We start from the raw sequence: 15,565 nt of genomic DNA on the forward strand, positions 1-15,565 counted from the left end.
ATACATATTTACTCTTCTGTTCTACCCCCACAGGGGTAATTATAGGTCATAGTTAGATGTCTAAGTGCTGTCAGTTGGTAATTGTGTCCTTCATAGTACACGATTAAAATAATGCTGTGGATTTAGTGTAGTTAAAACAGCCTGCGTGTATCACTTCTTCAGTAAAGGTTTTGTCACAAGTTAACGACACAAGTTAAAATCCTTCACGTCTACTCACAGATCCTAGATGCCTGCAGAGGTGAGAAGGAACCCCCTGAGAGTCATTATACACATAAACAATATTTAAGCGCTCTTTTTTTCATTGTTGACCCAACTAGTTCGAAAACAACTTGGAAAGCCTGAAGTTGTGCATGTTCTATAACCCAATTTAACCCGTACCCATTGTCTCTTGATAAATGCGTCCCAGTCCTCACACTCTGCAAAGAACGTTTTGACTCCAACTGTAAGTTGGTTCCCTGGAGCCTTCTTTAACGACCGCTTCACCCACATCCAGTTGTTACCTTGAATTCCTGAAGAAAACTTTGGTTTTCTCACAGGCCTCCGCAGTGAGCGCAGGATCAAAAAAGTGGAGAAGTGTTGATCAATTGAAATAAATGCGGGCCACGTTTCACAACTGCCAAACTATCTCAAAACATCCCTTTGCAAACCCTCGCCCAAGCCGTGCAGGATAACAAACCCAAGTCTCATGTATCCAGTCCAATGCACATTACTTCCCAAAACACATGAATCTTTTGCAACACTTCCGCATGAAAAGGTGTCACAGTTGCACGACTCGTCTGTGTGCGATTCACAAGTGTTTTAAATAGGTTTGATGTGTAGAGCACATTCCCAGCATTCAAGCAACTGATCAACTCAGGGATAGTGTTGTGTGAAAACTAGCTCGGAGGAGAGCGCAATTATTTAATGGTTGAGGAAAAACCGAAGATGACAATATTGAATTTCAGATCCTCTAGAAGTAGGAATTAAAGTCTGAATCTAACAGGCAACCGATACATTATATAAGGCAATGATTGCTTTGGTTCGAGCTCAGCCAAGCTGCTGTACTAATGCAAGACGGTCCTTTAGACAGCAGATTCTGAAGACATGGGTGAGTTTATCAGGGTTAAATAGAAACTTTCTAAGCTACAATCACACAGAGACAAATAGATAAATGACAAAAAAGGCTGCTTTTAGCTAAGGACACTTAGAAATACAGAAGGAATACATAAGTGACACTGCATCAGCCTGTTTTTAATTCTCATTAAAAACTTCTATGGTATGCTGTACCTTCCTTATTAAAATGAGTTTATTTTCAATGATAGAGCAACATATTCTCTCTTCCTTGTTCATTGGACACAGTCATCATTTCCTGTGTGGTGCAATGCAGGTAGCATCCCCTCCTTTATGAACTTCATGAACATTATGACACAGCTCATGAAATTTTGCCTGCACCATAAACACGTTAGACATGATTAAAAGTTCTGTTAAGTCGGTGTAAGAAAAAAAGTGCTTGCAGAAAGCTGTCGCTATTCCTTTTGGTCGGGTGCACTTATACAGGTCGAGAGTCGAGTTGGCTTCTGAGTGCAAGAGTCTGGCGGTATTTGGAGAGCGGCGCCGAGGCAATGTGCTGTAAAATTGGTTCTGAATATATGCGACGTGTTTCGTGCATGCCCGAGAGGAGGTGGATGGAGAGGGAGACAAACTGAGAAACAGAAACAGAGTCATATGAATGCATATTAAAAAAAGGGCAACAGTCACACATTTACAGATCAGCCTAAACATATTAGTTCCTCACCTTGTGTTACTTTTAACATCTCATGAAAATGTTGAATTTATTAAAACACCTAAGACATTATTTCCTCTATAATATGCTGTAAATCTCTCCATATTTCATACCATGACACATGTATTATCCCTTCATCCTCTCTAGGTAGAAATGCGTCAATTTTGTCCTCCATCTCGAAAGGCTCAAGGACATTCTCACACACACACATACACACACACTGACTATATGATATTTGCTGGCTTTTATCCCACTGTTCTTGTCATCCTCTTGTTGTTATGTCTATGTATTGTCTTAATATTGTCTCATGTCTTTCAATAAAAAATTTTAAAAAAAAATAGAAATGCGTCAATGATCGTATGTGTTTTTGTATGCATTCACAGTTTCACTCATGTTTCATTCATGTGAACGTTATCAATAAAATGTATCCTAAATCTGTAGCCAGTGAAAGGGGCGAGGATGCCCTGTAATAGAATCCCTGAAGTCCGTCTGTGATCAGATAACCAGCCTGTTTTCACTCCCAAGACGTCATATAGGGCAGCTTGGAGCAACATAGATTGGAGAGTAGGGCCACCGACCAAGCTGCCGTTTTTGACAAGTTGGGAGAACATTTTGAAATAAATGTGCGAATGACATTTCCAGTTTGGCCAAAAACATAAATAACTTTTACTCAACTCATTTTCCCTAAAGAACCCTAAAAAGGCCCCTTTATGAAATGAGGACTGTGCAAAAACATCCTCCACTTTGAAGGTCTTAGACACAAAAAATGTGCCGCCAAAATATAGAAATAAACGACTGTAATCTCCACACAGTGGCTGCACGCGGGTCATGTACTACTTAAGCTCTGGACCACATTTACAGACATGAAGGAGCACAAATTAGCCTTCCTTCAAAATTGCACTTTCAAGATGAGTCAGATTTAGCGACTGATTTACTAAAGCGCGAGCTCATGACATAGCCTTCTAGCGGCTTTCTGGGAGCGATCGTATTGTAATGGTGAAATAGGATTATTCATTATATTCAGTAAGTCGGCAATTTCAAAGCATATAAATCTATAAAAAGGGTTGTGAAGTCTGAATTGTTGGAAAAGATACATGAAGTTCTGAGGAGATATGTACAAAATAAAGAAAAGGAACACCTGAATGAATGAGCAAGAGAGAGCCTGCTGTCATGCAGCGTTCAACAGAAAGCTGTGGCCAGTGCCATTCTTCAAACCATCGTTCTAATTGGTCTTTGCAACTAAGATAAAAGTGCACATTTGCAGAGAAGCCTGGTAAACCCAGAGGACTATAAAGTCAACAACACATGTATATTATGTGTGTCATGTGTGTGATCCTCCTTCAAATACGCATAAAGGACAGAGTAACGTTTCACTGATCACAAAAATACACACAGTCACACACCTATACTGTGCGTGTGTGTGTGTGTGATCCAGATGACGGGTGAATTGTGAAACCAAGCTCGGGCGTAGGTTTAATAAATAGCATACACGCAAGAATACATCTGAAACAAGGAGCAAAAGTCTTTTGAAATCTGTCCCTGGGTCTTTTCTATTTCACTGCTTTTCTTCCTTTTTCACAATGTTTCTTCCTCTTCGAGTCATTTTCTGTGTTGATCTTGCCTTTCTCTCCCTTAGCCGTTATACCTCCCAAACCAAGTCCCATAACACCATTAACCCCTGTCAGTACTACAAATCCCAAACACTGGGGCACACCAATCTCACTTTCACAGTTCGTGTCACAGTCCTGAGTGCTCTAGGGTCGATTTTCATTTGTCAACCTACTTTGCCTCCATCGGTTTAGTTACAATAGTTCATTCAACCAACACAAAAACTTCCCTGCTTGAAAGAAAGATTCTTTATCGCCAGTTAAATTATAAAAAAATGACTTCTCAATAACTTTTAATCAACACTTTGGGGAACGGTGCAATGTTTTCTTGGAAGTATACATTATTCACTTCATTCACCTCGCAGTCAGCATTTGATGAGGCAAAGACACCCGCTGTCCTCCTGAAGGATGACAACAGCTTGTTTTCCTGTGTGAAAATGTATTATGCTCTCAGACTATATAACACCTCATCTCAGAGTGTTGCGCTGGATACAAATTAAAAATGCAGACAAAAAGACGGGCAGATTGTTTTTTCACAGAAAGGATCGGAATACCATTTTCACTGTGCCGTCGTTTTGAAAAAAAAGGCATGTTATTTGAATCCAAGCATATATATATATAGATATATATTCATAATTGAAAGTAGACAGTTAAAGCTAGAGGGAACAGATGAATAAAAATAAGACAAGATCAGAGAAAGGAAAAAGACGACAACAGCTACGAACAAAAGCTCTGCAGGCAAAAGGAGAATGAGATGTCACAATCATATACTGAAGCAAGAATGATGTCATTTGGTGTTAAAAGGCTTTAAAGGAGAGACTAAGACAGACAGCGTGACTTGTGACTGCAGGGGAACAAAACACTCTCATATGTGTGTTAGAGAGAATACAAAGGCCACAGGAGAGGGGGGAGGTAGAATAGACAGTTCTCCGATCCATCTTGTAATGAGAAGGATTAACAATCATGGGAAAGCAGGGAGGTCAGGTGACGAGTTCAATCTGAATAGTGAAAGATAATCATCTTCTGCATAGGACGAGGGCATACAGCTCTCTGGTAGAACTATAATATACTGTATTTTACACCAGCAAAAAATAAAAAAAAACAGCTCACACTAACAAACCTTATGTAGACCTTATCTACTCCTAAGAGAAGTGGAGAGTGTGATTGAGATAAACTCTAATACACACATTACAATGATTATCTCATTGAGTGAGTAGAAATACTGTTTTTCTTTGAGATGTACACTCTTGAAATATAAAAGACATTGCCCTGATTTGACGATACATTTAATATATCAAATATAATAGAATATAATAACTGTATTCTTGGGAGCCTTTTCAGTCAAGACATTAATTTATTCTAAATTGCATGAATATTTAGGAAAAATAATGACAACGCCTGACAATAATACACAATAATACACATGTTAATGTGTCCACAGAGTGGATCAATGATGTACTGGGTGCCCGTCTGATTGGCAACTCTACAGGAGTGCCAAAGTGTTATGGCAGTGCAAAGAAGGCTGAAATGAATAGTGTATGCATTGTGCAATAAATTATATATACAGGTTAGCTACAGAACAGCACCCATTGAGTTGAACTGCCAGGACACCCAGTCTTTAAAAAAAGAAAAATACACTTCAGCTGGGCAGATGTTTGTCGATACAGGTGCTTGAAGCTGAATTTGAAGGGCAGCCTTGTGCTCATTAAGCATTATGGATGTACAGTATCACATGAACGTGTTGCCTTATTTTAGCGGCTTCATGAATTTGGCTCATTGGACAGACTTCATGTCAACTGGAGCAATCCTACTTGCCAAACAATATTTCTAAACCTTGAGAAATGAAAAGGTGACGTGTAGCTTTTCAAGGACAACACCCATATAATTATACAGACGTGCGAATCAATAAAAGTGTGTGAAGGAGAGACTGATAAATCTTTCACGGCTTTCAAAAACGAAAAAACAAGACAGCATGGGAGGAAAGTAGTTCATGAAAGAGAGTAGCATGTCTGATTTTGAAGCTGCCGGTATGTATGTCGACAGGTAGATTGTGAATTCAGATGCTCTTGTGTTCATAAATACTACATGTGCCTGAGACTGTACTCTCACTTACTGCATGTATGTGTGTGCACGTGACTGTGACGGCTCTCACAACTCCAATGTGACCTCAGTGGCTTTGTGGCTCTAAGCAAGACGAACTGTCTTGACTTGTGGCTGCTACACTTACAGCTAAATGTCAGCTTCTGTGTGAATACTGTAAAGTGCATATGCATATATATATATATATATCTATATATATCTATACATATATATATATATATAGATATATATATATATAAAATATATAGCTCATGCTAAATGTGCGCCTGAGCACATATGCGTGTGAGAATGTGTTTGTGAGAATAAATAAAGCTGACAACAACACCAGTCCCCACATGGCTCAGCAACTGGTAATCACATTAAGGAACAGCTGCATTCAGCAGTCAGTTCTGGTACGAGCAAGCTAAATATCTCAAACTCAATGCAAACTGGCACTCTGCATTCACACAAAAGTGAGAGTATGTAAATGTGTCATTTATAATGCACAAGACGGCCTCTGAGAAGGCTGCAAAAGCAAATTTGAGAAGTCGTACTTCTCAGTTTGTATTTGTGGAAAAACATATAAAAAAATGTATGCGAGCGCAAATGAATTCCAGTTTGCAACTTTACTGCATCAGTTGAGGCACTGACTTACAATGTAGATCATGATTATTAACAACAATTGTATGAATTCCGCACTTGCAAGTCCGATGCATGAAACACGGCTCTATGCTGGGGAAACACAAGCACAGGCTGCAGGGGTCAGGATCAGGAAGGAAGGCCCGAGTCGTTCCATTCCGCCTTGCTGCACCAAAGGAAAAGGGTTTCAACTCTGAAAACTAGAAAATCAGAGAGATAGGAGGAAATCTAGCAGATAGGACCTGTGTTTGTATTGTAGTCGGTCTATCCCGCTCGTTGTACTTTTTAAGAGGAAACTACATGCTGGAACAGGATGACCACATGTATGTCACAAAGGTCTAGCTATCCTTGTCTTTAACGGCCATTTCGTTTGTCATGTCTCAGTCTCCCACCGCGCTGTTTGCCCATCCAAAATAATCCCAATTGATTATAATATTTTTATATTTTTACCCAGGGTATTTCTAAAAGCATGCACACACAATCCTAGTATACATAAACAACCTAGGCATGCTGAAAATCATTACAGAGGGCATCACAATGTAAGCCCTGCCGACACATTTTACAACCTGAATTTATGAGTTGCAACCTCTTATACTGGGGGGAAAGGACTTGAAAAGGTGGGAGGCTTAACAAGGCACCACTTGGATCTTGTACGAAAGTGGACTCAGTGTTTGTACCTTTTTTATTGCATCTCTCCTGCATCGAGAGCACACTTGCCAATTTGGAGCTAATAAGCAAATTGTAAATCTCAGGAAGTTGAGATATGGGATTGCTGAAAAGGTGTGACAGGCTGTTAGATGCAGTGACCCATGGCACCTGAATGCTTCTTGTTTTTTCACCTGTTATCCACCAGCTTGTGCTGTGGTAAAGGCTTGGAGGGTGGCATGGGTTGGCAGCTGTCACCCGAAAAGGTGTTGCTTTGCCACTGTAGCGATTCATTATGAAAAAAATGATGTCCCTCTTTTCCGCACTGCTTTTTCTCTGTGTGACATTTGTATCTTTCTTCATGTTAAGTTGACAGTGATGAGTTATACTGTTTTTGCCTTTTCATCTCATTGAGTTTCAGTCTATCAGCTTGTCCGTCACAGAAGTGCCATTCAGGACCCAGCAAAGCGTTGAAGAAAACGTATGCACAGTCTGATGTTCTCAGCCAGTAAGCTGACTCTGCACCACAACAATGTTGAAAGGGACAACAAATAGAAGGTCATACTTATAACTCCTTGAGGGGAGGATCGATTTAGCAGTTTGTCAGTATATGTACTCTAACTCCAAAACCCCTGATCTTCAGGCTCCTCAGTTACTTTGCTCCATACTTTAGACGCTGGGAAAGATAGTGGATCTGGCTTTAGGACAATCTGGTACTGTCAGCCTGAAAGGGACTTAAAAGGTCAGGATAATAGCTCAAGAAACAGATGATTCACGCTGCAGCCCCATAAAAATAAATCCTGAAATGAAAATATATAGGAGGAGGAAAAAGTGTGTAAATGTTAATTAGTGTACGATGCAAAATAGTAAAAAATGTATCAACACAATCCTTTTAGCTTGGACGTGAAAGGTTGAATTGGAATTAAATAACATTTGTAGCTAAATCGGAAACCCTTGCTGATATCACCGACTGAGCTCCAACTCCCATCCCATCTAGAGGAGCTGTCCAGCAAGGCTAACCTTAGAAGGTGCTACCCCTTGGTGTGTGTGTGTGTTTTCATTTGGTTCCAATGGGTTCACATACTGAAAGCAGCATGATCAAACCTAACACTAAATTCGCAAATGAATGCCAATCCCTTGCACAAGCAGCGGACATAGCCATCAGTCAGCGTGGCACTGATTGTGACGTTTGTGTTACTACCTCTTATGCATGTAATGTGTCATTTATTTTACGGTTGAGCCCCTAAATTATACATGAACTTTATTTTACTAAATCATTTGTGACAATGGAAAATACAATATCAATACATATGATAAAGAAGATGCTCGTGCCCCCGAATCACCTGCCTCTTCAATATTAATGCTACCACTGTAGGCAACATGTAACCATCGCCATATATGAGGTGCATTTACATACATAGTCAAAACAGTTAAGTGTGCAGAAAACAACCCTTTTTTCATTGCTACCCAATGACATTGTCAATGTGCTGACAAAGGAAATATATGTGGTTAAACAAAATCCCTTTGGTAATGTTATTGTGGTTTTGTTTAAACGTTGATTCACTGTAGAGTTTGACAGTATATTAAACCAAGAACATGATCTACGTTTCCTTTAAAACCAATAAAGACATAATTTCTGGGAGAGAGGTTTGGCAGAAAATTACTAAATGACAGTAGAATGTGCCAAAAGGGGGGGGGGGGGGGGGATACAATTTGGAAATTCATCTTGCTTCAGCTAAAGCCCAGCCAGCCCAACTTCATTACGGTGACCTTCAAGCAATGAGAACCAAAGGATCACTTCACCAGCTGCTGCTGAAGCTCATCTCAACTAGACAGGAGAGGCATGGCCGGCTGAGGCAGGATAAACCCCCCATTGCATGGCTGTTTGCTCTGCGTCCCTTCCCGTGTGTCAACACTAGCTGCACTTTCATCCTCTGCCACATTTCTCAGGATAAACTATTTAAAATTGCTCCTAATCATTAACTGAGAGAAATTACCACACTCTCCACTGAACTCCGACCGTGTTCCCCGGGAAGATGGCTTAAGTACAAGAGACAGCCTCTCTCCACACAGGCATCACGCACCTCTTTTTCGGTTACTGGTGGGCACATCCACACACTTGTATGCACAGCCCGAGTTCGACTTCAGTGTGTACACCCCATTAAGCAGCAACTCCTCTTCTTGAGTTAACGACTGCCGACATTTCTTTATTTTCAGATATTTCTTTTCTTCTTCTTCTTTTAAAAGTATATTTTTAGTTGAGTAAAAACAAGTGAAAATCTGACTTCATGGTAATCAGCATCTTCCTGGAAACAAACAACTAAATACTTGGCAGGCGGGGGGGGGGGGGGGCGGGGGTGTTACAATCTGGGTGGAAATTGGTTCATGCGGGGTTTTCAGTGAAATCTGAAGCAAAAAACATTACCAAATGTAACTGACAATTATTTAAAATGATTCGTTTAAATATGCACAGAGGATTAATTAGAGAAGACATTTGGTCAGCTGGGTCGATAGACATCCGCATGACCCTGTTTGTATTTTGTTTCTGTCTCGAGGGCTTTCACACACCAGGCGCATACAAAACGAGAGCCACACGCTGCCCTGACTTGGCAGTAGATCAGCTATGGCCTGTTGTAGAGAAGCCCTAGGGCTTCAGACCCACAGCTGTAATCACTGTGTTTTGTCTACAGTGAAGATTGAGGACTGCTGAAAGTAGAGCGGAGCACAGAATGAATTCGAGCACCATCTAACAAACACACACACACACACACATACAGGCAAACAAGACAGAACAAAGTACTTTCATGTGCAACTTCAAAGCGTCAATTAAACAGGAGAAAGGCTTGATAATAACCATAAGGTTATCCACATCGTAATGAGCCAAAGTATTCGTTGTGACACATCAAAAAACTTCCACAGCTTCTCGTCAGCACATGGAAATACATTAACACTACAGCAGGGAATTGCAAGCAGAGAGGCACATGCAAATAAGAGTATGTTTTCAAAGACAAATCTTCATTTTTGACAAAACCACAATGTGTTGTGACTTCAAAGTTTTTCGGGAAAGGTGGCTTGACTAAAACAATGATGGTGCCATTACGTTATGTAGCCGTGGTTTTACAAACACGGGCATCACCTTCTGAAGGGGCTCAATATTCCACAGAAGATTCGTATCCATGTTTGAGGGCAGAGCAGTTATTTTATGCCAAAGTGACGTTATGTGCAAACACAAGAAGGACAACATCAGTCGGCTGTGGCCCGCACCATTAACACAATTCATATTGTTCTCACAGAATATGCAATCAATTAACACAATTGTAAAATGCATACATTCTCTTCACATAAACCCAATACTTGCACACAGAATGCTAGAAATAAAAGTCCTAATGACCATCCAATTTAGTATAGAGCCTCTGTTTCTGCAACAGCAGCAGCTAAAAAACATAAAAACACGAACGAGTAGATGATTGAAACATTAAGAAATAGCTGATTTGCTGTAAGTTGTGTAAAATAAACCGCCAGCGGTGGATGAGGCATGTCAAGAGTGTCTCTGTGCACAGCGAGAGACAAGATAAGATGCGACGTGGACGAGAAGATCGTATGAATTAGAACCGGACTGTTAATGTTTCCGTTTTTTTCCCCTCTGTGCACTTTTTTACTGTACTTGTGTATTTAATGTTTACACATTGAAATGTACATTTTCATGTTGCTGATTCAGCTTTTTTTCGCAATTCTTCACTTACTATTTTTTCTTCTTTACATTCCTTTTTGGGTAGGAATTCACACATTCGACACTGAACCAAAAAAATAAATGTAGATGATTTTACAGTGAAATTGAATTGTATAAAATAATGGTTTGAATAATGTATATTGTATGGCGGTAGAACTGACACTTGAAATTCATTCTGCTATGATTGACTATGTTCGTCATGGATAGAAAGCATGTGTGGTTTGACAAAATGATTTGATATTGAGTCAGGTTTGCTTTGTTTTGATAGAGTCCGTGTATGTGAAGACTTGACAACTGATAACTTAGCGTTATTTATCCCCCTTACTGATGAATTACCATCTATAAACTACATATGTGGTGTGGGCGAACAAGATGTGTCGACACCTTTTCAACATCTGGCTAGAATGCACCCCGTGTAGACAACCACCGCCAAAGATGATTTGAGTAATCAAATTGCAATTTGCTTCTAAATCCTTCCTGGTGTAAGTGGGTAACTCACAGCTGGTCAAGTTTCATGGGATGCAATAGGAGAATGCAGGCCAGGTACAATTAACCTCTTAATCATTTGTGCTACATACAGAATTGTTGTCAATGTGCAAAACCTGTATCTGATAAATTATGCATGTTCATAGCAATTTTGAATCTGGCAATCTCCCTGATCATGCTTTGTGAAATATCCTCCAAATAAGATCCAGAGAGTGATTGCCAAGATGGGAAAATTGGAAAGTGAAGCTAGAGACTGCTAGACAATCTGTGCATGAGCTAACATTTTTTTTTACAGAGTCCAGGTGTAAGATGGTGCTTCAGGAAACTAGGGCAATACATGCTGACAGGGAAGTAAGGAATGCTGCCACAAAGCACAATTGCAATATGCAGGCTTGTGGACACAAGGAGTAGAGTAGACGAGCAGCTAAAGGGTTCAGCTGAGCAGACACACATGCTACTGTAGAGTAGTAGATACGTAAGAGTGTTTCTCCATTGATGTACATGTGAATCAAGTTAACTAAGTTACTTTGGTCAATGAACTACAGTGAGTTTTTCTTTTTACTTTTTTGACAACCAGGCACTAGTGTGATGCGTTTCTCCTATTTGCTCCTGTTACCACTTCAACACAGATCTGGGGTAGATCTCCAATCCAGACAGCCCTTAAGCCCAATGATTGGCCAGTAGGGACATGCTCTCTCTCCCCCATCGCTCATGCCTCACAGAAAAAATAAGTGCATTTCCTAGAAAATGATTTGGTGTGCTGCTGGATGTGGACACCCCACGCATCACATCCTTACAAAACCTACTGCTATTCCTCTCAGTGAAACGTCTTGGAAAATTGTTCTCCTCGTGTGCCGACTAGCCCACTGCCTGTGTTCTCAATAATGAGTTGAGACTCCTGTGTCCTCTCCTTCAAAATAGGGCCTTAAGTCCTTTTCCGAAAGATATCTGAAATGATATTAGGATCCGACCTTATAGATTCAAAAAGGGACGTCTTAGCGTTTAGATGCTATCTTGAACCCACGTGTGGTATGTCAAGACTGAGAGATGTGTGCCTAGCTGTATTAAACCCCTTTCAAGCAAGGCATGGTTGGAAAGACAAGAGGATTACTTGCTGATTTCTTTACAATGACATTTGAATGCTTTTTTTTTTCCAGGTAGGGAAATATCTAATTTGACATTTAGCATTTCCAAATAAGTAAGATGAGTCACTTACAAGTGGCCAAAGTGTGTGTTTTTTAATATACCGTATATTTGAAATTGGGTGAAACCTCCCCGTCTTCACTGTGACCACCTGTATTTAATTCCAGTCGCTCAGACTAAGTACTTCTCGTAAACTACACAGATGATGTCTTCCACTTTGTGTCATGTCTTCCACTTTGTGTCACTTAGTTAGATCTGAATGGCATGGATCCATGCAATATCAAGCTATGATTTTGACCCTCAGCTCATTTCATCAAAAGTTCTGAACACAGGGGTAAGGGTTATAATGTGATAGCTATTGCACAAGATAAAAATGATCTACCAAGTTAAACAATATGGGAAAGAAAAGTATCTGTCCAAACACAATCCACTTGGCCTCCAACTGGCACACCTCTCAAGAAATTTGGCAATGCATTCATTTCATGTATCCAGCACTAACCTTCTGGCTCTGACCAATTAACACTCGCCTTTAACCTCACTCTAACTAATGGAGTTTCCTCCTCAGTTTAAGCGTTTCCACCATTATCGTGTTTGTAGTATTAGCCTACTCTTTTGCACTTGAGGACACATTTTCACCCCTTATCACAGGCCGGCAAACAAAACTATTTTTACCAAAGACCTCAGAGAGGACATCTCTCAGTCCTTCATGGAGTTGTGAGGAGCTTGACCTGCATGCATTTCATTTCAGAGGCATCATCTGCTCAGAAGGCACAAGATACCTTTCAATATCACAGAGTTAGATCCTCAACAGCAAATAAGACAAGCACAGGCAAAGCAGGAGTGTTCTAGATTACCACAAATATAAACTCTCTCCACCACTGACTATGTGACTGGAAAGACTAATAATCCCCACATAAGTAAGCATGGATAATATGCAAAACTGCTCAGTCCATTTTGCATCTACTGTAAATGACAGTGATCAGCGAGTGTGAAACTGTGCTCCGAATGAAACATAAAGCCAACGGAGTAAACTGAAAGCAATTATAACAAAACATGTAAAGAAAGATCGGAAGTGGATGGAGAGTACCCCTTTTTAGAAGTGCTATGACAAAGAGTAATCTTTCTATTTTAAATACAACAAATGATTAGATTGAAGATATTTTGTATTTGGGTGATGCTTTAACTTTTGTTATGAATTGCTGATGAATAAGGAAATAGATAAATGTTCATTCACAACTCTACATATTAAGACATCTACGGTACATTTGAATACATTTCAATGATGATAAATTGCATGTTAATGATGATAAATTGCATGTTAAGTCACATTTACTTGAAATTGAACTGTGACATTGTCCTCAAAGCAGTTTGGTAATTATCTAGGGCAGTCTTTAGAGGTCAAACAGTGAAATAATTGAGTGGAGAGTTCCTATATTTGCTGTATTTGCATTAGTTCCTCCCTCATTATAAACTTATGCAGGTCACGCAAAATGGTACATCTAAATTGCCCATTAATGGCGATTGTCTGTCATCCTGAAATTAATGAATCTAAATAAATGGAAAGCAACTGCCGCCTGGACCGTCTAATGTGTCAACAATCTACAATGCTGTTCTTTGGATAACATGAGGCAGTTATAAAGGTTTTCCAGATTGTTTTTTATAAAAAGCGACTCACAAAGGGAACAACTCACAAACTGAACAAATTTACACATCTCTTAAGGTAGAGCGGAGCTCAAACATGTGGCTTCGGGCTTATTTCACATGATACGCTGGCCCATGAATGTATGCATTTATCAAAAGGGAAACTGTCCCTGCCCAAAACTCATAAAACGTGTTACATAGAAGCATCAAAAGTAAGCAAACATTGTTGAGCATGCATAGTAAAATTAAAGACAAATGTGACAATGTTATAAATCCTCTTTTTATCAAGGTCTGTAACACTGTGCCAAATAAACTTTTGTTTATTGTATGACTTGTTTGTCCTACCTCTGGTGTGGCTGGGGACCCTCCGGCGGCCCGTGGATGAGCTGTGAATGACGTGCTGGTAGTGAGACATGTCGGTTGGCGTGTTGGGAACACGGAAACTGTCCTGGAACCTCTGCATCAAATCCTCCACTGACTCCGTGTTTGGGTCAATGGCTACGAAAAAGAGATCCAAAGTGAAAATGGCAGGCATGTCAGAAGGCTTTAAAGTGAAAATCATTTTGCAAATAGTGACCAACACACAAGATATATAAAACAAATACACACACACAGATGCATAAACTCAAACTCCCAAAAATAACGTTTTGTATTTTTTTTTGTATTTGAAAGATGAGCGATTAGAGTATGACATGCATCATGAGTCACTACACTGTCCCATTCACTGTATAAAAATAAGCATATTTATAAAGCATATTTAGTTATTTTCTCTATTCCATTTTCTTCTTGCCTTTTATTGATTCCATCAATTCAATATTGCCTCAACGCTCATCCTGAAGGCTCAGTATGGATGAGTGACTTCAAAACAACTGGCTGTAAGGAGGGAGGGAGGGAGGGAGGGGGGGGGGGGGGGTAGTTTACCTTCAGTAGAAAATTGCCAAAGGAAAAGACAGGAAATTGGCAGACCTGTGACCTGTCTGGATATTGCCTGGCTAATTAATTTATGACACCAAAGAGACTAATCATCAGCAGACGATATTGAGTCTGACACACAAACAGATCAAAACATGTGGATATCGTGACATTCAACTACCATCCATTAGCCTCTCTTAATAGGTCCTGCTTTGTTTTAAAGGTTTTTTTGAAGCGTTCATTTAATTAAAGTGGGGAAGTAAATCTGTATCCAGTAAGGGGTAGTGACTTGTCTGCACTGTATGGAAGCTGCAAGTAGCATGTACTGACAGTGTAGGGTTCGAAAACTGTGGCCGTAAACAAACAACGGATCAAAAAACCAGCTCTGTCCCCCCAAACCTAGCAGAAGTATACCAATCTCCAACGAATGGGGCCATTTATCACCGGAACCACCACTATCCCCACCTATCATGAACATCTTTTGATCCGTCAGTCTTGCTCCGGGGTGTACTCTACCTATGAATAATGGTGATGTGTTGCTCCCAGTGGATGCTCATCGTGCATCCCAATGAGCGTGTGAGAGCAGAGCGGGAGGGAGATGAAGAGGACGAGGGTGAAAGTGAAGAGGCAGGAGTATATTCACATTGTTTTTGATATTATAAATGGAAAGCTAACAATAACAGAGCCATTACAGTGCGCTTCAGAACAAATAGCATCCTAGCAATGATACATAGCTCTTCGGAATAATTTGTGGTTCACTCACTCTATAATGGTGATGTCGATCAGGGAACTGCTGTAGGCATGACTGCGGAAATAGGCTCAGGTAACCAGGTGCAAGAGATTATGCAAAGTGACCATGACCTCATTTGAGAGACAGATGTTGGCTTCTGCCCTCTGGTCAAAGATGTTTTTGCATCAATT

The 15,565-nt window shown here is 40.1% G+C and overlaps 1 protein-coding gene across 1 annotated transcript in view; it reads right to left on the reverse strand.

Annotated features, from left to right (window-relative positions):
• The window catches only part of astn2 (astrotactin 2), a gene marked incomplete at both ends in the record, with an annotated part of 218,560 nt that overhangs the window by 116,504 nt on the left and 86,491 nt on the right, over positions 1-15,565 (reverse strand). Inside the window, one exon of the mRNA XM_079288873.1 lies at positions 14,078-14,230. Within this exon, the coding sequence (XP_079144999.1) occupies positions 14,078-14,230 (153 nt within the window). The remainder of the gene's footprint in view (positions 1-14,077; positions 14,231-15,565) is intronic.

The sequence above is a fragment of the Melanostigma gelatinosum genome (assembly GCF_949748355.1).
Source record: "Melanostigma gelatinosum genome assembly, chromosome: 18".
Classification (NCBI taxonomy): domain Eukaryota; kingdom Metazoa; phylum Chordata; class Actinopteri; order Perciformes; family Zoarcidae; genus Melanostigma; species Melanostigma gelatinosum.